This window comes from Natrix helvetica (assembly GCF_964273705.1).
Source record: "Natrix helvetica genome assembly, chromosome: 1".
NCBI lineage: Eukaryota > Metazoa > Chordata > Lepidosauria > Squamata > Natricidae > Natrix > Natrix helvetica.
Window position 1 is genome coordinate 29,431,757 of NC_138548.1, and position 23,553 is coordinate 29,455,309.

At 39.7% G+C, this 23,553-nt stretch overlaps 1 protein-coding gene across 2 annotated transcripts in view; it reads right to left on the bottom strand.

Moving 5' to 3' along the window:
- WDHD1 (WD repeat and HMG-box DNA binding protein 1) overlaps positions 1-23,553 on the bottom strand; it is a 38,852-nt gene that overhangs the window by 9,482 nt on the left and 5,817 nt on the right. For both annotated transcript variants that reach the window (XM_081946108.1, XM_081946109.1), the window contains exons 4-19: positions 22,786-22,937; positions 21,582-21,693; positions 19,777-19,827; positions 19,048-19,143; positions 17,201-17,293; positions 15,145-15,251; positions 14,711-14,852; positions 14,346-14,544; positions 13,904-14,088; positions 12,648-12,832; positions 12,049-12,290; positions 8,876-9,013; positions 8,276-8,432; positions 6,957-7,071; positions 5,081-5,212; positions 2,923-3,161 (exon numbers count right to left, since the gene is read on the bottom strand). In XM_081946108.1, coding sequence (XP_081802234.1) covers positions 2,923-3,161; positions 5,081-5,212; positions 6,957-7,071; positions 8,276-8,432; positions 8,876-9,013; positions 12,049-12,290; positions 12,648-12,832; positions 13,904-14,088; positions 14,346-14,544; positions 14,711-14,852; positions 15,145-15,251; positions 17,201-17,293; positions 19,048-19,143; positions 19,777-19,827; positions 21,582-21,693; positions 22,786-22,937 — 2,345 coding nt within the window. The remainder of the gene's footprint in view (positions 1-2,922; positions 3,162-5,080; positions 5,213-6,956; positions 7,072-8,275; positions 8,433-8,875; positions 9,014-12,048; positions 12,291-12,647; positions 12,833-13,903; positions 14,089-14,345; positions 14,545-14,710; positions 14,853-15,144; positions 15,252-17,200; positions 17,294-19,047; positions 19,144-19,776; positions 19,828-21,581; positions 21,694-22,785; positions 22,938-23,553) is intronic.

Sequence of the window (23,553 nt, forward strand, 5' to 3'; positions counted from 1 at the left end):
CGTGGTTGTTCTAATATCGAGGGGAAGGTCATTCCAGGGGGTCGGGCCCATCACAGAGAAGGCCCTTCCCCTGGGCGTTTCCTGCTGGCACAGCCTAGTGGACGGTACCCGGAGGAGTCCCTCTCTGTGTGAGCGGATCGGCCGAAGGGATGTGTGGGGCAGGATACGATCCCGCAAGTAACTCGGTCCTGTGCCATGGAGCGCTTTGAAGATGATAATCAGCACCTTGAAACGCACCCGAAAAGTTACAGGTAGCCAGTGCAGCCCGCGCAGGAGAGGTGTTACGTGGGAGTATCTGGTGACTCCCGAAACTGCCCGCGCGGCCGCATTCTGAACCAACTGCAGTCTTCGGGTGCATCTCAAGGGAAGCCCCATGTAGAGAGCATTGCAGTAGTCTAGCCGGGACGTCACAAGCGCATGGGTGACTGTGCGAAGGGCGTTTCGGTCCAATAGGGGATGCAATTGGCGCACCAGGCGAACCTGGTGAAACGCCCCCCTTGCCACGGCTGTCACATGGTCGTCCATTGACAGCCGGGCATCTAGGAGGACGCCCAAATTGCGTACCCGATCCACGGGGGCCAGATGTTCGCCCCCAATGGCCAGTGATGGAATCAGCTGGTTGAACCGGGGTGCTGGTAGCCACAGCCACTCAGTCTTTGACGGGTTGAGCCTGAGTCTGTTACTTCCCATCCAGATCCGTACGGCTTCCAGACATCGGGACATCACTTTGACGGCATCGTTGGGGTGGTTTGGGGTAGAGATGTACAGCTGGGTATCATCCACGTACAGATGGTAGTCTACCCCGAACCCACGAATGATCTCGCCCAGCGGCTTCATATATGTGTTGAACAGGAGAGGCGAGAGGACCGACCCCTGTGGCACCTCACAAGTGAGCGGCCTCGAGGTCGACCTCTGCCCCCCTGCCAACACAAATTGCACTCGGCCAGAGAGGTAGGAGGAGAACCACCGTAGAATGGTGCCCCTCACCCCCAGCCCCTCCAGTCGATGCACTAGGATACCATGGTCGATGGTATCAAAAGCCGCCGAGAGGTCTAATAGGACCAGGATGGAGGAAAAACCCCCATCTCTGGCCCTCCAGAGATCATCCATCAGCGCGACCAATGCTGTCTCCGTTCTGTGACCGGGCCGGAAACCGGACTGGCGCGGGTCCAGATAATCAGTTTCCTCCAAGTGGCGTGGAAACTGTTGTGCCACCACACTCTCTACAACCTTCGCCAGAAAGCAAAGGTTGGAGACAGGACGGTAGTTGGCTAACACAGCTGGGTCCAGGGAAGGCTTCTTGAGTAGGGGCCTCACCACCGCCTCTTTCAGGACGGCTGGCAAGAACCCCTCACTCAAAGAAGCGTTGACTGGAGCCAGCCTCATGTAACCTCCCAGGATGCCAGTACAAGCCAGGAGGGACACGGTTCCAGTAAGCATGTGGTGGCTCGCAGTCGTCTATGCAACCTGTCCATATCGTCGGAAGCAACAGAGTCAAACTCCTCCCAGAGAGGAACCTCAAGACCCACCTCCGACGTCTCCTCCAGACCACCGGTAGGGACCAACTCGCTTCGAATCTGAGCGATTTTGTCCTGCAGATACTCCCCAAATTCCTCTGCTCTACCCTGCAAAGGGGCTTCCCGCGGCCTCTGTTGAAGAAGGGAGCGGGTTACCCCAAACAGGGTGGCAGGGCGGTTATCTGCGGACGCAATAAGAGTGGCACAATACTGACGCTTGGCCACTCTTAACGCCACAAGGTAAGTCCGTAAATGGGCTCTCACCTGTGATCGGTCAGATTCAGAGCGTGACGATCTCCATCTGCCCTCTAGGCGTTTCTTGCGGCGCTTCATCACCCTCAGCTCCTCGGTAAACCAAGGGGCCTGGGTGGTTCGCTGCCGCAAGAGAGGTCGCAAAGGCGCAACCCGGTCCAAGGCCCCGGTGGCCGCACTGTTCCATGCAGCCACTAGGTCCTCCATCCGGGTGCGGGTCAGGGCTACAGGAAATGGCCCAAGCTCCGTCTGGAACCTATCAGGTTCCATCAGGCATCTGGGGCGGAACCATCTTGGACATTTCGGTTCCGCCTCCCCGCGATGGAGAGTAGCGGCTGGGAAGTCGAGCCGGAGAAGTGAGTGATCTGACCATGACAGGGGTGTAATAGCTAAGTCCCCTACTCCCAGATCACTCCTCCACCGGCCAGAGACAAAGATAAGATCCAGTGTGTGACCTCCCTCGTGTGTGGGGCCCTGAATTACTTGGGTCAGGTCCATGGCTGTCATGGAGGCCATGAACTCCTGAGCTACCTCGGATGTCTCCCCTACCGATGGCAAGTTAAAGTCCCCCATGACCAACAGCCTGGGGGTCTCAACTGCCATCTCGGCGATCACCTCGACTTATGACTATTGGAATGAGGCTTTTTGTTGCTATGCATGGCGGTTGTTAAGAGAGTCGCACCCAATTTTATGAACTTTCTGCCACGGTTGTTAAGAAAACCATTGTGATTGCTAAGTGAATCAGGCGGCTGTTAAGCAAATGCTGCTTCCCCCACTGATTTTGCTTCTTGGAAGCTCGCTGGGAAGGTTTCAGATGGTGACCATGTGACCCTGGGATTCTGCAACCATTGTAAATAATGCCCGTTGCCAAGATCCCAAATTTTGATCACATGACCATGGGAATGATAAGCGCGAGGACCAGCTAGTTGTAAGTCACTTTTTTCAGCACTATTGTAACTGAAGTCACTAAATGAATGGTTGTAAGTCGAGCACTATCTGCAATTGAGAGCCTTTGTATAGTTAATCTGACCCAATAGGACAACTGAAACATTTTCCTCCACAGTGACTTAGAAGCACCTGCCTGACTTCAAACACAAACGAAATTATAACAATTTGCTGTGTGTTTGTGTCCCTTTTCAGAGTTCACTTTTACCCAGCATTCAGGTGGTTTCTAAAATCCGGCTGCTGCTTCTCTTCTTCCTCTTCCTGCTCAGCATATTCTTCAGCAGATGCCAGCTCTGAGACCTTCTCAGCGGCAAGTTCACTGAGTTTCTGGGCAAGAATTAGCCTCCGCGAGCGAGAGGCATATTTGATAGCTAAGCTGGTGGCATTTTGTGTCATGAGTTCAGCAAGCTCCATACAGCGAAATTCACGTTCCAGTGTGCAAGATAACTATTTTTAAAGCAAGGGGGGAAAAAGTTTTAACATTTATCAGAGAAATATTTGTCGGGGGAGGAGGGGGAGAGGATAAAAAATGTTCTCTAAGAGACTAGAATATTCAGTTCTCATTCATTCTTTACTAGACAGAAATTCAAGGAATCCTAATACATCCATGATAGAACAGAATGAGTCTCAGCTATTTTCTTATAAAGCCATTTCGTTGCTGTGAAAATAACTCCAATTATGATGCAACAGTTAAAGTGAGAAACCTCAGGAAAACTGCATATGAAACGCCCCCTGAAGAAAAACTATACTTAAGAGAGACAGAGAACATCCCTTATTGTATAGTAGTTTTTTTAATTAAAAAATAGTGAGTTCAAGAGGTCCATGTATCTTTTCTGCTTTTCAAACATCTATTTCATGATGAGCCTTGTTTCCAGTTAGCTATAATATAGTGTGGGTAAGGACTAAACTCTTCACCTGTCTAATAATTAACCTGCACAGTACATAAAAGCCTGAATAAATAGAAATATAGGCTGAAGAAAATTCTCTTAAGGGACTTTCTCTTTCACAGGTTCCTCTCCAAAAATGGTCTCTCCTTTATATTTCAAGGAAGTTGAAACAGGCTTATCTTGAAAAACAAATGGGTTTGGCCAGGATAGGCCATTTTTATTAGGATCCTGGAAAGTACAGATAAGTGTTAAATTCTCAGCCTTCACCCCATAGTTACAAGAATACTCAAGCTTCCTGGGGCTATTTATAAAACATGATAGGATAGCCACACAATTAATTAACTTCATTTCTAGGTTGGCACTAAGAGCCTGGGCTTTGAACATAAATTGCTGGTCAAGGCGACTCATTTCCTGAGCCTGGTTTTCCTTTATCTCTGGATCTGGCCTTTTGCTTCCCAAAGCTCTTGCTGCTCCTGACACAAACGCTTAGGCCCATTCATCTCCTCTAGTTCAAGTTTCTCCTGCCTTAGAGCCTCTCCTTATCTGCGCCTTGCTGCCAGCTTTATGCCAGCGCTTTGGTTCCTCTCTTGCAGCAGCAGCTCAAATTATCTAGGGCCAAGGGAGGAAGGCAAACAATGAAGCAGTATCATGACACAAAACTCACAAAAAGATGCACATTTCACCTCTTAGATGTCATTTCAATGTGCACTTGCAATATTTTTTTCTGTCGACTGGCAAATGTCTACTTATTGTCCAGGATGACTATCTAAATGCCTAGGGAGATTCTCAGTCATCTAGTCATGGTGTCCCTAAAGGGCTTTTTCAAGAGGCCACTGGACAAGAAAGTTCAGTTTCCTCTTGAAAAAGTACCTTTGGGACGATGACTATCTAACTTGCACTGTACAGTAGAACCTCTGGTCACGACCATAATTTGTTCCATAACTTTGGTCATAACCCGATTTGGTCATGACCTGAACCTAATTTTGGAAACTTGGCGCTTACAAAAAAAATGGCACAGAAGGGGAAATCGGCTGCAAAAACATTTTGTTTGCGGTAATTTTTTTGGTCAGAACCAGATTTGGTTGTGGTCAGAAACGTTTGTGACCAGAGGTTCTACTGTATGTACATTAACAAGTTACATTTTGCCTAGTTTTGTGCTTTAAACATTCCTCGTGCATTTCAGAGTTAATAAAAGACAACAACTAGTCACATGAAATAAATGATTGTGTGGAACAGACCATTCAAAAAATGACAAGGAAAAAAAAATAGGATCTTTTAATTAAGCGATATAATAATCAACCGTCTAAGAAATTTTACTCTGATAAATTTGAAATAATTGTCCCCAATGTGGTGCCCTTCTAATGTTTCACCATAACTCCTGTATCAGCTTGGTGGGCTGAGGCTTAATAGAAGCTGATATCTAGTACAACTGGAAGGCATGAGATCACAGAAGACAGAATTATAACTTTATCCACTTACTGCAAACATTTTCATCAGGAGATTCTGCTGCTCTTGGACTGCCTGGCCTTTCACACTTTCATCATATTCATATCCATTTTGGGATAAATAGTCTGAATAGTTGTGGAACAAGACTGAGCGCCAGAATTGCTCCTACGACATGCAGAGAAAGAAAAGAAAAACATAGTTCATAACAACTATTTTATCATGGCTGCAAGGTACATACTGTAATATAAAATTTGGTACTAAACAAGGACAAGTTTATAAATTACTCTGAAATTGTGATAGTTAAAATTCCAAAGGACTGGAAATAGGCAAACAAAATAGACCACATTAACTAGAATCTGAATTAATTTGAAAATGTAAAGGAAACTTTATAAATTCAAAATAATGTAGAGCAAAGCATCCTTTCAATGATGCATGCACTTAAATACATAGCATCAAAAGCTTTGTTCTTAACTATTTTGAGAGATTATTCATTTTCACCTCCTTTTGCTTTCAAGATTTCAGTAGGTGGCATCCATGTGCTTCCAACTGTAACTTTACAATTTTAATGTTTAAAAACTTGCTTGTTTGCTTTATTGGGGAGAAGGGGAACAGCTGAGAAATTAATACATAATGAACACTATGTTTTGTGTAAATACCACAGAATGCATACTATCTTCCTAAAGCAGAGACATACATACACAAATAGGGCTACTACTATATGGTGTGTGTGTGTGTGTTTGTGTGTGTGTGTTTGTGTGGGTGTTTGTGTGTGTGTATACAGATAGTCCTCAACTTACTATCACAATTGAGCCCAAAATTTATGTTGTTAAATAAGAAATTTGTTAAGTGAGTTTTGCTCCATTTTATGTCTTTCCTTGCCGCATTTGTTAAGTGAATCACTGCAGTTATTAAATTAGTAACACGGCTGTTAACTGGATCTGGTTTCCCCACTGGCTTGTCAGAAGGTTGCAAAGGAGATCACATGACTCTGGGACACAGCAGCCGTCATGTGAGTCAGCTATCAAGCATCTGAATATAAATCATGTGACCATGGGGATTCTACAATGGTCATAAGTATCGAAATAAAAGGTAAAAAGATAAGTATGAAAAATTGTCATATCACTTTTTTTAAAGTGCAATTTAACTTCAAACAGTCATTCATACATCCCTGCGGCCAATTCGCTCACACAGGGAGGGGCTTCTCCTGGTGCCGTCCACTAGGCAATGCCAGCGGGCGACACCTGGGAGTAGGGCCTTCTCTGTGATGGGCCCAACCCTCTGGAATGACCTCCCCCCCGACATTAGAACCACCACTGACTTCCGCTCCTTCCGGCAAAAATTGAAGACTCACCTGTTCCGATTAGCGGGCCTGGCATAATTACAACTGTTACCTCCTGGTAGACGTATTATTAACTGGTTATTTTAGGGCTATTGTTTTTAATTTAATTTGTATGTTTCTTAGGGGTTTTAAAATTATATTTATATATACTGGCTAACTGTACAGTTCTTTTTAACTCTATTTTAACCTCCTCCATATTTAACTGTACATATTTAATTTTTCTATTTATTGTATTTTGATGTATTCTTTGCATGGACTGTACACCGCCCCGAGTCCCTTTTGGGAGAGGGGGCGGTCTAGAAGCACAGTAAATAAATAAATTAATTAATTAATTAAACAAACTGCAGTGAGTCCAGGACTACATATAGGGAACTGCAGCTAAATTGCACAAATGATCTTAATTTAATAGGTGACAAACATTTTATCTACATGCATGATATTTAGTACATACTTAATGGGAATGTAAGATAAATTTACTAGATATCTTACATGCAGGGCAGAACTTGCAACCCCTTATTAAGTTTTTCAGAATAGATATAAAAAACTAAATTATAAATTCTGATTACCCACCTCCATTTGACCCTTCTCTGTTGCAGTTTGACAAAAAGGGAGCTTAAATGGAAGCACTGATACCGCAGGACGGGGAAGCGTAGCTGGAAAACGCGCTCCTTTACAAAGAATGCATCTATTCAAGAAAAATACAGAATCAAAAGTGCAATCCTGTTCTCCTTCACAGACCTACCATAGCATAAACAAGTTGTTTACACATTCAGCAGTATACATGTCAAGAAAAGGAAGTTTGCATTTTTCTCATTTTTAAAAAATATCAGGCTAAAAATTAATACGTTTTAGGGGAAAAACCCTAAAGTTTTCTCTAAGCTTTGAATATCTAAATAGTTTATTTGGCATCCAAAGGAGATTTCTCTAAAAATAGCAGATTTATTCATCACTTTAATTCATTTAATATAAGAAGTCATGTTGTTTTATAATTACTTAGCAGAGCTTTTAGTAAAGTGAAAGACACGGAAAGATTCCTCATACAGAGGGCATAATAATGTCACAGTCATCTTAACCATGTACTGGCCTAATTATATGCTGCCACTTTAGGCAAACCAGTGAGTAACTTAAATCAGCTTCTTTGCAAGGCTGAGCCAAGATAAAACTTTGCTTTATCAAGATGCCAAATTCTCTGAAGTGCATCAAATGAGACTAGAAGCTTGTGAGCATAAATGCGGTAAAAATGGTATTTCTTACCATTTCTTACAAGTCTACTAGTGCCATTCTACTAATTATATTTCATTGTCTAATGTTTTGAAATATATTGCATTAGGGATTAAAGGAATGAAGCCAAATAAATATTATAAAGTAAATGCATCATTCTGATTCAATTAATTAATTAAAAATATTAGCCGGAAAGTGTTTTCACAATCTAAACATCTAACCTCATCAGCCATTCTTTTAAAACCAAGCCTTCAATCAAGGTAACACTTTTGTAGACATCGTTTTTTAACTGTGTTTAAATTATATGTTTTCTGTCTTCATTTATCTTGGATGAGCGAGAGGGGGGGAAAAGCCACAATGACTTTCATTCATATTCATCTTCCCAGGCTGACATGTTCTGAGGCTTTAATGAATTTCCTAGAAAAGAGCTACTTGAAAGGGGAATTGGAAAAACACAATATTTTGTGCATATGGCATGCTAGTTCGCCTCTTTCTAGTAAAAAAAAACCCAACAACCTGGAAGGCAGGCCCTAGTTTAAATGAAATAAGGCAGTGGGAAGCTGACAAAAGAGGATAATTGAGAAAATGACCTTTCAACAGATGTTTGAATATTTCTGTGTTGAGCACTGTTCTAAAGAACAACAGGGATTATTTTATTATTTTTGTACCTGAGCTGCTGAGGGTTTTCATGAATGCCAACAATCCAGTAATGGTCTGACTTCCCTTTGCAGTGCTCCCTTGTATTACAGACTGGGGTCCAAATATTACCATGCTTTCGGTTCAGCATTCGCACGATACCCTCAGAATCCACATAACAAGGAGTACCTAGTCATTCATTAGAAAAGCACATAGTTCTGGTTTCGACAATCAGTTCTCTTTGAAACAGCTGCATAGATTCATGAATGAATGTGACGTTAAATGCTACATCTCATCATCATCATTTATATTAAAAAGAACAAAACATTTGTAGCTATCTTTGGCAATTGCTCCCTCTTCTGGTAACCCAAAGTAAAAATCCATGGACATTCGGTGCAGTCCGCCCATTTCCTTTTCCCTCTTTCCTCTTAGATATTAATAACATTATTTTAACATTGATAACGGTTGCAGAATTTTTAGTCAACTAAGCATGTGATGTCTTCCATTCCTGATGTTTGGGTTGAGGACTACAAATGTACAAAGGATTTGATCACATTCATCTTCCTTCACTATTATTCCACTAATGAAATAATAAATTAGGATTTAACTATGTCTTAAATGAACCATCTTACCTTCTGCTGAAAATCCTACCCATGCTAAATAGGATTTCCTGGAAAGAGGAAGAGATTCACCATGTAAAATTTGTCTTTTCTTTTTCCCAAGTTCTAGAAGCTGAATTCCGAGACACTGATCCCCTTCAAATCCAGTGCCTACAAGTAAGGGTAGGGCGGGAGAGTACAGTGTTAATTCTAACTAAAATAAGTCACACTGAAAAGTTGTGGAGAAGTGTAAAGAAAAGGAAGGGACTTAGCTGCGCAGATGCAAATTCCTCTTTGTGCTACTGAATGATTGTGATGGATTTCTATTCACTGAGTAATTTTAAACATTGTCAATATGATTATAATTTGGGACTTAAATTATTTTAGGAACATAAAATTATATTCATGAAATGAGGTCTAAAATATTTGTCCAAATGAAATAATAATAATAATAATAATAATAATAATAATAATAATAATTCATTCTACTTTTACAGAAATCACTGTGAGATATAGAATAATGTTTGCTATGTTTTGAATCCTTAAGTTCTACCTTTACCAATACTGCATCTTTTAAAAAAAATAAAAACAAAACAATCAAAAACTAGAGTGAATTATGGCTGAATGACAGTATAGTATAATATAAATCTTCATTACGGTCAAAGACCAGCAATACACGTTACTTTTTACAATATGTTAAAAAGTACTGACATTAAAATATAATTTAAAAATATTGACGTTAAAAGTGGATAATAACCTATTTGTTCTCAAATTGTTCGGGTCACTCCCTGGTTTACCTGGGTGAAAAGCCGATAAGTATGGGAGTAAATACAATGGTTCAAAAATTGTTAAGACATGTCCAAATAATTGGTACAAGATGACAACTATACTTCTGTAACCATTTTTTTTTCTTGTGGACATTGCAGCAACACAATACTTTGCCACTGCATACGTGGTAGCCGGGTTTGTGTCCTGGAGGAGAAACCCTACATAAAAATTGTCTGCCCTCCCTGGCAATCTCTCTAATAAGGGGAGAATATGTGCAAACCTACAAACTCTGTATAGCTCACAGTGTTAATAGAACATGTGAGATATCTTCAACTTCTCCTTTACCACATATACAAACCTGGGTTCTCTTATACCTGCCCTGGAGGAGTGCTAAAGGAAGAATGTTAAATCTGGCTCTGAAGAAAGCTATTCTTTGTTTTGGGAAGCTCAGGTCATTTAGATATCTTGCCGATTCCCAGATTGTTTGAATCTGTCTCTACTGTGGAGAGGTAACCTATTTAGTTCTTCTTGGAACTCCATGTCCTTCATTCTATTGATTACTATGTGCTTTGCTTGATCAAAGCCTAGAGACATTAAGAATACTGGTGAGAGCCCATAAGAGCCCAGCTTGTAATCAATTGCCTGTTTCCAGGGGGAGGGAAAGTTGTCAGTCAACACTAGTTGGGACAGTCCCTCTGGAAAAAAATGCATTTTAAGCCAATGAATGATCATCATCTTCCAGGCTCTTACCTGAATTTGAGGCATGCCTGTCTCAATTCTTAACTGGGCATTTGAAGTTCCTTTGGGTGCAGCTAAGATGACTCGCAGGAATTTGGTTTGTATGGTTTCTAGCAAGTCTTTCTTTGCAAGGATTCCTGTTTGTGCCCCATATAGAATTTGTGCCAATGTTTTGGCCTCGGAAAGTTCCCTTGCGAGTGGAAAACCACCCCAAGGTATCTAAATGTTCTAACCTGTTCCAAATTATGTCCTTCTATTTTCCAGGGGTATTGCTAGGTCTTTTAGCAAAAACTAAGACTTTTGATTTATCAAAGTTAAGGACCAGCTTGTTTTGCCTGCAATAGCTGAGTGTTGCCCTAATTAAGTGGTTCTCAACCTGTGGGTCGGGACCCCTTTGGGGGTCTAACGACCCTTTCACAGGGGTCGCCTAAGACCATTGGAAAACACATATTTTCGATGGTCTTAGGAACCGAGACACCAATTTTATGGTTGGGGGTCACCAGAACATGAGGAACTGTATTAAAGGGTCGCGGCATTGGGAAGGTTGAGAACCACTGCCCTAATTGCTCTCTTCGGTCCTACAGGATAGGGCATCAGCAGCCTATAAGAGAATTGGCACTTTGTGTTGTGCTAGGTTAGGAGGATAGAAATCAGGGTTCTGTAAGAGATCAATCAGGGGATTAATATAGAAGTTAAAGAGGGAGGGGGACAGGATGCAACCCTGCTGTACCCCTTTTTGTACCCTTACTGGGCCAGTTAAACTCCCTTGGGGATTGCACCTCACTTTCAAAGTGGAATTGGCATACATGTTTTGTATGAGGGAGGCGTTTATCGATAGTGGTGCATTTTAATTTCTCCCAGAAGATGATCCTGGATACTGAATTAAAGACCTGCTTAAAATCAAGGAAGGCCACAAAAAGAGAGGATTTTTTAATATGTATATATTTGTACTAAATGGTGGAGTACCAAGAGAATGACAGAGCAGACACTTAACATGTAGCTCACGGGTGGCAAACTCGCAGCGTCACGTTGCTGTCACATGACATTTCGTGACTTTTTTGCCTTTGCGGAGCTGGGGTAGGCGTGTCCTGCATGTGATGCATCTGGCATGCGGGCCTCCAGTTTAACACCCCTGATGTACATGGTTACATGCTCAATATCTCCACCCAGAAGGAAGGAAAGCAGCAACACAGCATAGAGTCTCCTGGTTTTACATTACTGCTACAGGAAGACTTGACAGCACTGAACTAATTAACAACTGATTTTACTTAATTTTTTTTTTAGCCCAAGATTTCCTAAATGCAAGCACTAGAACTAGGTGGCAATTCTAGTTTTGGATAAAAGTAGCAGAAAGTGATGGATGCAGTTCTTAAATACTTCAAGACAGCTTCGCCATGGGTTTAAAATTAAATTTTCAATTCTGTGTGGAAATGGGGTGACTTAATAAATTCAAAGCTATAACGGCATAGTCTTTAAAAAAATTAAAGAGGGAATTATGTAGAATGACCAAATGTTTGAAGTGCTCATTTGAACATCAAACTTTTTCTAAGGTCAAAAGTTTTGGAAATTCCTGGTCTTGGAAAACACTGTGCATCTAACCAGCCACATTCCTTTCCACAATTGTACAAGGACACCTGAAAGAGATTTGAAAATCAACATTTTAAACAACTAAACAACAAATAGAAGAATACAGTAAGCACCTTTATGAAAGACCACCAGCAACTGCTCTCCATGTCCTGCCATCGACACCACAGGTCCAGGAAAACTGAAAATCTCTTTCTGAAGTCCGCCAATGGTGAACACACGAAGCAGAAGAGAACTGGTGGCGCATGCAGCCCAGCCCTGGCCCAAACAAACAGCTTCAATGTCTTCATCCTGCAGCATATCAACAGTCCATTCCTTATTAGAATCCCAGGAGTTGAAATGGATGCAATGTAGTTTGCTAAAGATGAAAGAGGGAAATGAATGTAAGTAAAATATGAATACGGGGACGTCCAGATACACACCTCTGGCCTTGCATTTTTTAGCATTATAAAGCAAAACGCTTGTGGATTAACTGATGCTTTTGAATTAATATTAAATAGCTCCAATTTGGAGATCTGCAGTTATTGGTTTCACTTTTTCTTCATTCTCCATGTGATTTTAAAAAAAAAAGGAAAATAGGAAGCAAATAGAACAAAACAGCAGCTCTAAAGTGCACTGATCCTATCCTCATTACTCTCACTCCTTTGCGAGTTCGTGGAATACAAAGGTTAGTTTTATTGGCTACAATTCACAATTAAGTTGTCTTTTTTTTTACCTTGCTAGTTCCTCTGTGCTCTCACAGGCCAATAAAATAGCTTCACTGGAAAGGTCTGCCATTGTGTGATTCAAATTATTTGGCAAATGCATTGCATGATGTATTGCGGTATCATGGAATTCGACATCAATAGCATTGTCTTGTTCATCATTATAGCAGCGAATAATACCCAGAGAGTTCCATACCTATAAGGGGGACATTAAGGCTTGTTAAGAAGATAGAAATATTTCTGCAAGGTTGACTTTAGATCTGCCATATGTACATACTGTATGTATGTATGTATGTATGTATGTATGTATGTATGTATGTGTATGTGTGTCATATACACATGCCATATGATAACACACAGCTCATTCATAATCTCTGGATATGTTCAATCAGCAAGTGAAGTTTGAGATGGAGGGAATGAGGGATGACAGCACCATCAGTGGAGGACTATAAACCAAGATGGATGCATTATATTAATTGCAACACGAATTTGCCATTGAAGTAAACTCAGAATAGGCAAGTAGCAAAACACAGGATCAACATCTTAGAGATAAACTAAATTCCTAACTTCTGAAACAAATTGCCATTCTCTCTGGATGCAGCAGCAATAGATTCTAACCCTAACCTTATCTAAATATACTTAAAATACATTTCTCTTTTCTTCCTACTTATGAAGAAATTTATATTACTTTAGTCATAGTTAGAAATTCAAAGACACCTACCTCTATTTTTGAAAGGGGTTTTCCCCTTTACTTTATTCAAAGCTTTAAAACTAAAAGATTGCACAAAAATGAACAGTCAAAAATGTTATGGGGACCAACTGATGATACTTATCCTGTTTTTATAGGAGCTTATAGTCAATAGCTATAGTTATAATAGTTAGCTACTACCAGTACATAGTTATAGGTATTATGAAATGAACTTGCTTTTGAAGTTCTTTGTGACAATTGCAGCCCTTTATCAATTTAGGCTGATAAAGCTTAACAGTTTGAAGGTGATCCCAACATCACCCACACACATGTTAATAGCCATTCAGTTTTGTACTAAGTAAAACTGCTTATGTAGACTATTTAGAAGCTTCTTCTTCATCATCATCATTATTATTACAACAACTACTGTTTTCATTACTTTATTTAAATTTATATGCTGCCTTATTCCTATCAGTTCTGGGCTGTTCTTACAAATTATTAAAAATATTAACAATTAAAAAAAACAACCTTATTGTTTAAAAGATCGGCTAATGAAGCAATTTAAAACCTGAAATTAACCATGAAGCGGTGAGTGAGATGTGTTGGGGTAGAACCAGACTGGAATGGCTTTTGCCGAGGAGTTGGCAGTGGCCCACTGTAGACCGGCCTCTGGTCAGATGGCAGTGGCTGAACTGGGAAATTGTCCAAATCATCCTCGTCTTCCTCCTTATCAAGGGCAGAATTAGCTTTCAGCAATCCAGTATCTACAAAAGGCAGATAGATCAAATCAAGACATTTTATAGCATCTTCAGAATGCTGGCAGCCAAACTGACAATATTACATTATCATAGATTTATATTCATGGTTTGCAAGGGGTGGCAACTAACATAGCAATAGCATTCAACTAGAGGGGATAATATGAATATAATGTGTTTTCTTTTTTGATGATTATAGATTTATAGTTGCCCCAACATTCAGCCCCACCCTCTGCTCCAAAACTCCTACTTTGGGAAATTCTAACCTAGAGAGTTTTCATCATCTTCTATTATTGCGCCTCGGTTTCTGGGACGTCCCGATGCCATCTTAAAGCCATCTTCATCTTCATCATTTGTTGCTGCCTTAGTGCCCCAGTCATCCTCACTGAAATCCCTATTCAGAAAGTCCTCTTTGTCATCCTCATCAAAAAGATCATCGTAGCTTTTGATAGAAGAATTAGGTGCCTGAAGTCAGGATGTAACAGTTAATAAATATATGTATACCAAATGAACAAACATTTTTAAAAAGGAAATTACCTTCCGGTCAATAAATGTCAGATTCATATGATTAGGTTCATAATCACGAGGTTAATTTTAAAATAATCCCAAGGAAACTTCCAGTTTGCATTACCTTGTGGATTGATTTCTTTCTTTCTACATCACAGACATTTTCAAGTAGTCCAAGATTGCCTTCTGTATCTGTATAAGCAAGCTGGCCACCTTTGGGATGCCATGCCAGACCACAGACAGTGTAACCTTTTTCATGTTTCACCCTAAAAAAGGCAATAATAAAAGATGCATCTGAAATCATTCTGACAGAAAAACGTTTGCTAAGCAGCTGCTCAGGCCTTATGATCTTATACCTATATCATGCTAAACCAAAACCAAACAATTAACTTTATCCTACTTGATCAAGCCATGTGAATGCAGAAAGTCTCAAAATTTGCCAGTTTTGATTTTATGATATAGGTTATCCAAACCTTTTATGTTATACATTAGTAGCTCCCATCAGTTTTCTCTTTGCAAAAACCCATCTTTGTAAGAGATACTGAAACCATCTGGTACCTTTCCAGGCATTCTTGGGTTTCCACTTTCCAAATGACCATATAGCCACCGATACTTCCAGCTGCCAAATATTGTCCACATGGAGACCAGGCCACAACATTTAGCGGCTAACATGAAAAAAAAGAAAAAAATTATTATAAATTCTGTGGCTTTGACTAAGATTGTGTTTGATGTATCCATCCTTTGAACAGTGTGTGAAATATGTTTTGGGGGGGGAAAGGGGGCTGATGTCGTGACGGCACAACGTGCGATCTTGGTGCTCCAAGATCACAGTCGATATTTCTGCCGTTGGACGGTCCATTCGGACCTAAACCGTCCCGCAGAGATGGTGATTGAGAAGGGCACCTCCTGCTGATCTCAGGGAGACTGCTAAGTTCCTGAAAGATCCAGGAACAGCCTTTCTTTCTGGCGACAGAAATGCAGCTAATGAAGCTGCTGAAGTTGAGACAGCTCCGGAACGGGAAGAAAGCGAAAAGAGAAAGTGTATCGAAAAAATGAGCAAAGAGATAAGAAAACTGTGGATACTGACAACAAAGTGAGCGTGGTTGGTAATGGCATGAGCGGAATATGGAAAGTGGAGATAGATGGATTGGAACTCTACCCTAGACTTCAAAGCACAGAAGAAGAAAAGAGAGAAAAATTGACGGAGATACGGAGAGAAATCTTGACAGAAGCACCAGTGATAACCAAAGATAAGCTGATGGAAAGAGCAGATGCTGGGTTTCAAGCTTTTATGAGATGCGAAAGGAACAACATGTTGCAAAGAGAAGTTCATACAAGATTTATTAAGAAAGTAACTAGAATATTAATGCTACAAATGGCAAGAGATATAAGACTGCACTATTACTGGAAAGATACAAGTTGATGCAATGAAAATGTATAATAAAAAATAAGCTAAATTTAGTTTACTAGTAGTATGTATAAAATGAAGTGACAATCGCTATAGTTAAATAATGATTAATAATGATAACAATACATATAGATATATTAGTTTGATAATATGAAATTTTATATAAACAACACATGGAGAATATGAGAGGAGGTTTAAAAGCTTTATCTAGAACAGTGGTTCTCAACCTTCCTAATGCCGCGACCCTTTAATACAGTTCCTCATGTTGTGGTGACCCCCAACCGTAAAGTTGGGCTCTATCGTTCCCTTCGTTGCCACGTTCCTTTATTTTATTTTATTTTATTTTCCCCGCCTTGTTTTACACCTCAGAAATGGTACCTCTTGGCTTCTGTAGCTCCGCCCATCAGCCTCTGTTGCTCGGAGCGAGCTGTTTTCCCAGCGTCCTCTGCGCTGCCTGTGTCCCTCTCCATTCCGGCTCCTACTTTCCCTCCACCCACCCGCACACGCACACTCCGACTTTGGGTGCTCGGCAGCCTTTGGTAAGAGGAGCAGCAGAGGCCCCTCTCCTATCGGCAAGAGGTTTGGTCTTTCATCCTCCAGCTGGGTGCGCGGTGATCCCACCTCGAAGACTTCCGACCAGTAACCCCCTCCTCTCCCTCCCGTGTCCCTGGTCCAGTCTCCCTTCCCTTCTTCTCTGTTCGGTTTCCAGCTAACGGTCTCCCCCTCGGACCCCGGCCAACTAAGCAGAGCCAGACCTGGCATGTATAACTGAGATCTGGCTGGCCAAAGGCAGGCATACCAGCTTCTTAGTGATCTGCTCAATTGAGCTTTGGATCTTAGATCTGTAGCTCCCTAATAATCATCTATTTATAAATGTACACAGTCAATGTTAGGAGGAAAACACGCTTCTATAACAGGCAGAACAACTGTTGCTATTGCAATTTTTACACAGCTCATAAAACAAAGGAACTTTAACTTCTGATTAGTACTATTGATCATAGGTCTCTGCTTTTACTCTGACATACATACATACATAAGCCAAATATCAAACAGACTTCCCATTTGGCACCAAACTCTTTCGCAAACAGACTGACTCACTAACAATCAATCAGCTTGAGAAAATATGGTTTTCTCTTCCCTGATACCAAGTAAACATTACTTAGGACAAGAGCAGATTAAAAAGCAGCTACCTAAAAGGATACCAACCTGTATGATAAAATTATCTGATAGGTCCAGCTCATGAGCCCATGTATCTCTTCTATATAGTTTGATTGTTTTTTCTACTGGAATGGCTAGTAGCTATTTAGGGAGAAAAAGATGTTATTAAGATGGACATGACTTTTAAATGCTATTTTAAATAAGTTCTATCCTGGTTTCGTTTACAAAACAAACTCATACAAACTAAAGACGTGCTCTGCACACATCTGGGTAAGCTATAAATGGGACTGGTTTTTAGTTTAGTGTGATTTGTGAACATAGATATCGGACACGGCCAATACATTTTATAAATAAATAAATAGTTATATATCTTGGTTTCAACTCAAGGAACTGTGGAATACATTTGAACCACCTAGAAATATAAAATAGAGTTGGAAGGGACTTTGGAGGTCTTCTAGTCCAACCTCCTGCTCGAGCAAGGGACCCTACATCATTTCATACAAATGGTTGTCCATTTTGAAAGGCTTCAGTGAAGGAGCACCCACAACTTCTGAAGGCAAGCTGTTCCATTGATGGATTGCTCTCACCGTTAGGAAATTTCTCCTTAGTTCTAGTTGGCTTCTCTCCTTAGTTAGTTTCCAACCATTGTTTCTTGTCTTGCCTACTGGTGCTTTGGAAAACAGTTTGATGGTCTTGTTTTTGCAGGAGCCCCTCAAATATTGGAACAATGCTATCATATCCTCCCAAGTTCTTCAGTAGACATACCAAATCTCAAGAGATAATAAACGTCAAGCAATCACAGATGTTACGCTGAGTTAGAATAGAGCAGGATTTTAAAAGTTCTAACAAATGTCCTATTTCAATCAAACTACTGCATGATGTAACATACCAAGCATCAGCAACTTAATTTATCAAGCCTACTTTAATGAGAATCCTCGAGCCCATTCTAGTTCAACCACCGATATGACTACAGTTAGCCTAGATGAGAAATTTTGGGATTCTCACCAAAATTATTAAGACTTCACTTTCTCTCAATCCTCACAATCCAGGGCAACCATGGTATGCAGACAAGTTTGCTTTGAGCTCCTCTGCATGCTCACTTCTTTTATGACTGCTGAAACACTTTTCTAAATGCAGTCTAAATACAAAGGGCTTTGCAGGGAAATGCTATTAGTTTCATAGTGCCATTCATAAGGTATTCGAGTCCCTTCGGGGAGAGGGAGCGGTTTATAAATGTAATAAATAAATAAATAAATAAATTTATTAGATACAACTCTCATCTCCTCTGATATATTTTTTGTTTCCACTTGCTTTATCCAGGTGACTATTTCTTGTTCTCCAGTTCTTTATGACTTTTCTGATGCTTTTCAAAAATGAATTGAATTTTCCTTCTAACTCCTCCCTCCAGTGCTGCTAGTTTTTCTCTCTTCTCACTACAACGCTTCCTGCAAGTGAGCAAAGTTCTCAGAAAATGGGCAAAAGGAATGATGAGTCATGCAAGAAAGCCTGCAGCTTTCAGGATCTTGAGATTTCTTGGCATAAAGAACAGGAAGGACATCTTTCCTCCTCATAGTTTCTCCCATTATTTTCCTTGATTCTTGAAAAGCAGCAAAGAGGATTACCTGGACTTCCAGTGTCTTTTCACTTTTTTTTGCTACTCTGCAGATAGCTTTCACAAGCAAGGAAACCAATAATGAAGCTTTGGTGTTGCCATCTACTCACCTATGTAAATCAGCATGTGTGTGCACACAAGCCACCAGAAGCTTCCATATAAAACAGAAGTGACACCCAAATTATGACCTGTTTCATCAGTACCATTTCTTGCAGACCTATGTGCATGCCTGTGTGCACCCAGGCATGCACATACACTAAAACAACGATAGGCGACTTATTACCTTTCCTATTTTCGGTTGCCAGGCCAGTCTACATAGGGATTTTGCATTTATCACATCATTACATTTTTGCAGCAGCGGCCAGCTTATTTCACAATTCTGGAAGTAAAATAAGTTAACGGTCATTAATTAGTTTGATATAAACCTTTCTGAAATATACAATACTTTGCAAGTTGTAAGAAGTAGGGGTAGGGTTATCCTTATCAGCAGCCATATTGATTTGTTTTAGCATAGAATACTTACTCTGCCATTCCTGGAATGTTAGAAGTTTAAGGCCATCCAGACACAAAAGTCCTTAGATAGTTTTAACAAGTTTATCAATCTAATTCATGTGTGACAGCCCTGGTTTTCAGTCAATTGCTTTAAAAGGGGTTCCTCTTCCAATGTAAATAAAAAATAATTACAGCTTCTCACATTATGATTTTCTTACTATATCCTAGGGTTTCTTAAATTATTAAGCGTTCTCCACTGACAAGCCAAGTAACATCATGCATTTTCCGTAAAAAGAGCTGGACTATCACAATCGATTTTCAAGACAAAACATTCCTAAATGTAGTATTTAACTCACTATATATGTTAAGATTTGTGTTCCAAGCCTCACTGAACCCAAAAAGGTTTATTCCAAATTGCTAAAATAATTATAGTCTGCAAGTTTAGTTCCACATGGATATTCCAATCTTGCATTAGGATTTAAATCAAGATTTAAAATGGGAAACAGAAAATATTATTTACCTGTTCTGAAATTTTCCACACTCTGACAGATCCATCACAGCTAGCCGATGCCTGAAAAAGGAATATTTTTAAAGATAATAGCACCTGGCATTACTTATGGCTTAGTATTTACATTTAAAATGGCAGAGTTCAGTATTATGTCACTATAAGAAAACCACATCTTTGCTGACATACTTTTCCTGAAACATCCCACTCTGGAGAATGCTTTAAGCCAAAAGGAAAGGCAGGATGTAATTTTAATACATAAATTACTAATTATTAATTAATTAATTCACCTGACTGGGATTTCCTTGTCTATAGGAACCAGCTGGGTGAAATCTGAAACAGGTATTTAAGAACCTTTATTATCCTATTCTAAAAAAGTAATACAGTAAGTAAATACAACATATTGTAAATGTTGGTAGTAAAAACTCTAAAAACTGGGTACTTTTAAACAATCATGTAGTCCAACAAATATACCTTTTCACCTCTTTCTGCTATCTATGTATTTGTGATGAAATATATTACAATACAATACAATATAATACAATAGCAGAGTTGGAAGGGACTTTGGAGGTCTTCTAGTCCAACCCCCTGCCTAGGCAGGAAACCCTATACCTTCCAGACAATTGGCTATCCAGCATCTTCTTAAAGATTTCCAGGGTTGGGGCATTCACAACTTCTGGAGACAAGCTGATCCACTGATTAATTGTTCTAACTGTCAGGAAATTTCTCCTCAGTTCTAAGTTGCTTCTCTCCTTGATTAGTTTCCACCCATTGCTTCTTATTCTATCCTCAGGTGCCTTGGAGAATAGTTTGACTCCCTCTTCTTTGTGGCAACCCCTGAGATATTGGAAGACTGCTATCATGTCTCCCCTAGTCTTTCTTTTCATTAAACTAGACATACCCAGTTCCTGCAACCGTTCTTCATATGTTTTAGGGGCCTGGAGACTAAAATATTTTTAAAAAGTGAATCCCCAAGAGGGTGAGGGATGCATTCCAGAGAAGCAAGTGGCAACTCAGCCCTAAGACAGCTGTCCCTATTGGTTCACAGAGTATACTATAGATCAGGGGTCCCCAACCCCCAGGTTGTGGCCCACTACCAGGCCTTGAGTCATTCAGAAATGGGCCATGGAAGTGGTGGGCAAGGGTGCCCGCGCACCTCCCCCATTGTGCAAGTGGCAGGAGCGAGTGTCCGTTGCTCCTGCAAATGTAGTTGTGCGTGTGCGTCAGTCTGCCAAGCTAGGAAGGTTGGGGAATTCTGCTGTAGATGCAAATAGCAGTCCTAAGTCTGGCAAGGTTTTGTCTATAAGTGTGAAAACAATAAAGAAATCAGCTTGGAAGATGTGTCATTTTTGTTTTGTGTCTGACAGTATTTTTATTTATACAAGATACAAATGATATCTTGGTACAATAATATCTCCATCTAAGTATGGACCACCACCCCTTCAAAACTATATTAATATTTCTTAGGTAAAAGATAATTGTTACATCACTTTAACAGTATAATTCTACGGAAATGTATTCATGCATATAGGTTCACACATCATCCACAAATTTGATTTTGACCCGATACTACTACTTTGATTTATCATTTAATCTTTTTTGGACATAGCCTTAACAAAGACAAATAAATAAATAAGTTCCTTTCATTAAGTAAATATGAGATTAACTCATAAAGCATAAGTTAATAAATTGATATGCGCAAATTCTTGCAACAGAATCTGTAAATAAAATGTTGCGTTGGAGAAATACGATAATGCAAAACCATAGAATTATAGAATATGTTATTAAAAAGCAATTAAAAGAAAGTCTATAGGACATACCAGAAATGTATCAGTTGGATCTAATGACACACTCAAAACAGGTGCATCATGTCCTCGAAATGTCTTTTGTTGGCTGCTGTCAGTTACATCCACTATTTTCACCAGAAAATCACTAGAGATAATTATAATAAAAAAGCAAGAGTATTTTTAAATTGAATAAACAGGTACTGTACCACTATTCTAAACAGTATTTTAACTACCTTTTTAGAATCACACACATACATATATAAGTTTTAGCAAAGCACTCTGTAGAAGTAAATTCTCGCACATTATTTATTCTAAACTTTTTGGTGTGTCTGTCTTTGAATCATTTTTAACTTCTGGCAACTGGCTGACTAGATCCTGCAGTTTTCTTGGCAAGGTTTTTCAGGTGTGATTTGCCACTGTCTGTTTCCCAGGCTGAGAGAAAGTGATGGGCCTAAGAGTCACCAAAGTGGCTTCGTGCCTAAAGTGGAACCAAAATTCACTCTCCCGATTTCTAGTCTGATCCCTTAACCATTACATCAAACAGGTTTAATTTTAAAATTAAATCATGTTAATTATTGATTAAAATAAACAATTATTTAAAGGAACTTCTACCACAAACACACTTTATTCATAAGAAATCAAAAAATCTGAACAAACCCTGAAACAATTTCCATAAATAAAACCATACAACCCATTTATAACAGCAAGAACTAAAGAGAATGGCTGTGGCAGTTTAAAACCAACTTTCTGAAACTTATTAATCTCCCATAGCAAATGCTATTGTCTTGCTTATGTGAAACACTCAACATCAAAATTCCCTTTTACATATTCAGGTAACTACAAATCACAGTAAGAGTGCAAAAATAATTTCTTATGAGCAAGACAGCTTTTCACATCCCACAAAATAGATGACTAATGTAAACTGCTGATATGTCTCTATAAAATGTTAAAAATCTGAGGCAACCTCTCTATCCTAAAGCTTCCAGATATTGTTGGGCTGCAAATTCCATTAGTTTGGTCTGCCGCTGGCTTCTTGACTTATAAAGTGGAAAATGTAAAATCACCCATCTGGAGGACAGCAGATAGAGGAAGGATGAGTTAAATTCTGTCCCAGAAGATCAATGAGCAGAACCTACAAAGTTGTTTGCATAGGCGGCTTATGTCTTAGTTAAAAGAATACTTCTTTCCCAGCTAATTCAGGTAGGAATTAGGAATTTCAATTCCCAAATATATTTACCTAGATCCAACAGCTACTTTGCTCCCATCAGCGCTGAAAACAACATGGTTTGCATTTGTGGTAAAACGGGTCAAGATACCATCTGGAAGACCTTCTGGGAACGTATGGATTTGGACAGTGTTGTTAGATACTGCAGTAATCAATCTCCCATTCTACAAATAAAGCAGTATTAGCATTACAGACTAGTCCATCCTTCATTGCCTTGGACAGAATAATATTTCATGTAATTTGACAGATACAAAAGGAAAATTCTGGGGGGAAAAACTCGTGATTTTTCTCCAACTGCTTTTTCAAATATTAAAGACACTGATTACACCAAGCAACTGTAGGTGGACTTACATGTACATGCATTGAGATAAAAATAAGGAATCCAACCTCATTTCTGTCTCAGAATATTCATGCAGACTGGAGAGATCTCTGCCAAGCTAAACCTTGTATTTAACTACTGCCTTAGTCTATTATTTTTATCTACAAATGCTATTCTCAAGTTTAGTCAATTATTTTCTATACATAGCTCCAAAGTTGAAAACTATAGGACAATATTTGAGGTGCAGAATCAGTAGATATTATTAAGGCTGACATATTTACTTAAGATTATGTTTTAAAACAAGAATCAGCTACCACTTTGCAGTGCAGGCATGTATGATTTCGCCCAATATCACATGTTCTTCACAAAATCAAAAAAGTTTCAAAAGTCAGATACTTTGTATATTTTGCCTATTTTAGAATATTTCAGAAATTTTGGTGGTTTAATTTAATTTTTTCTTT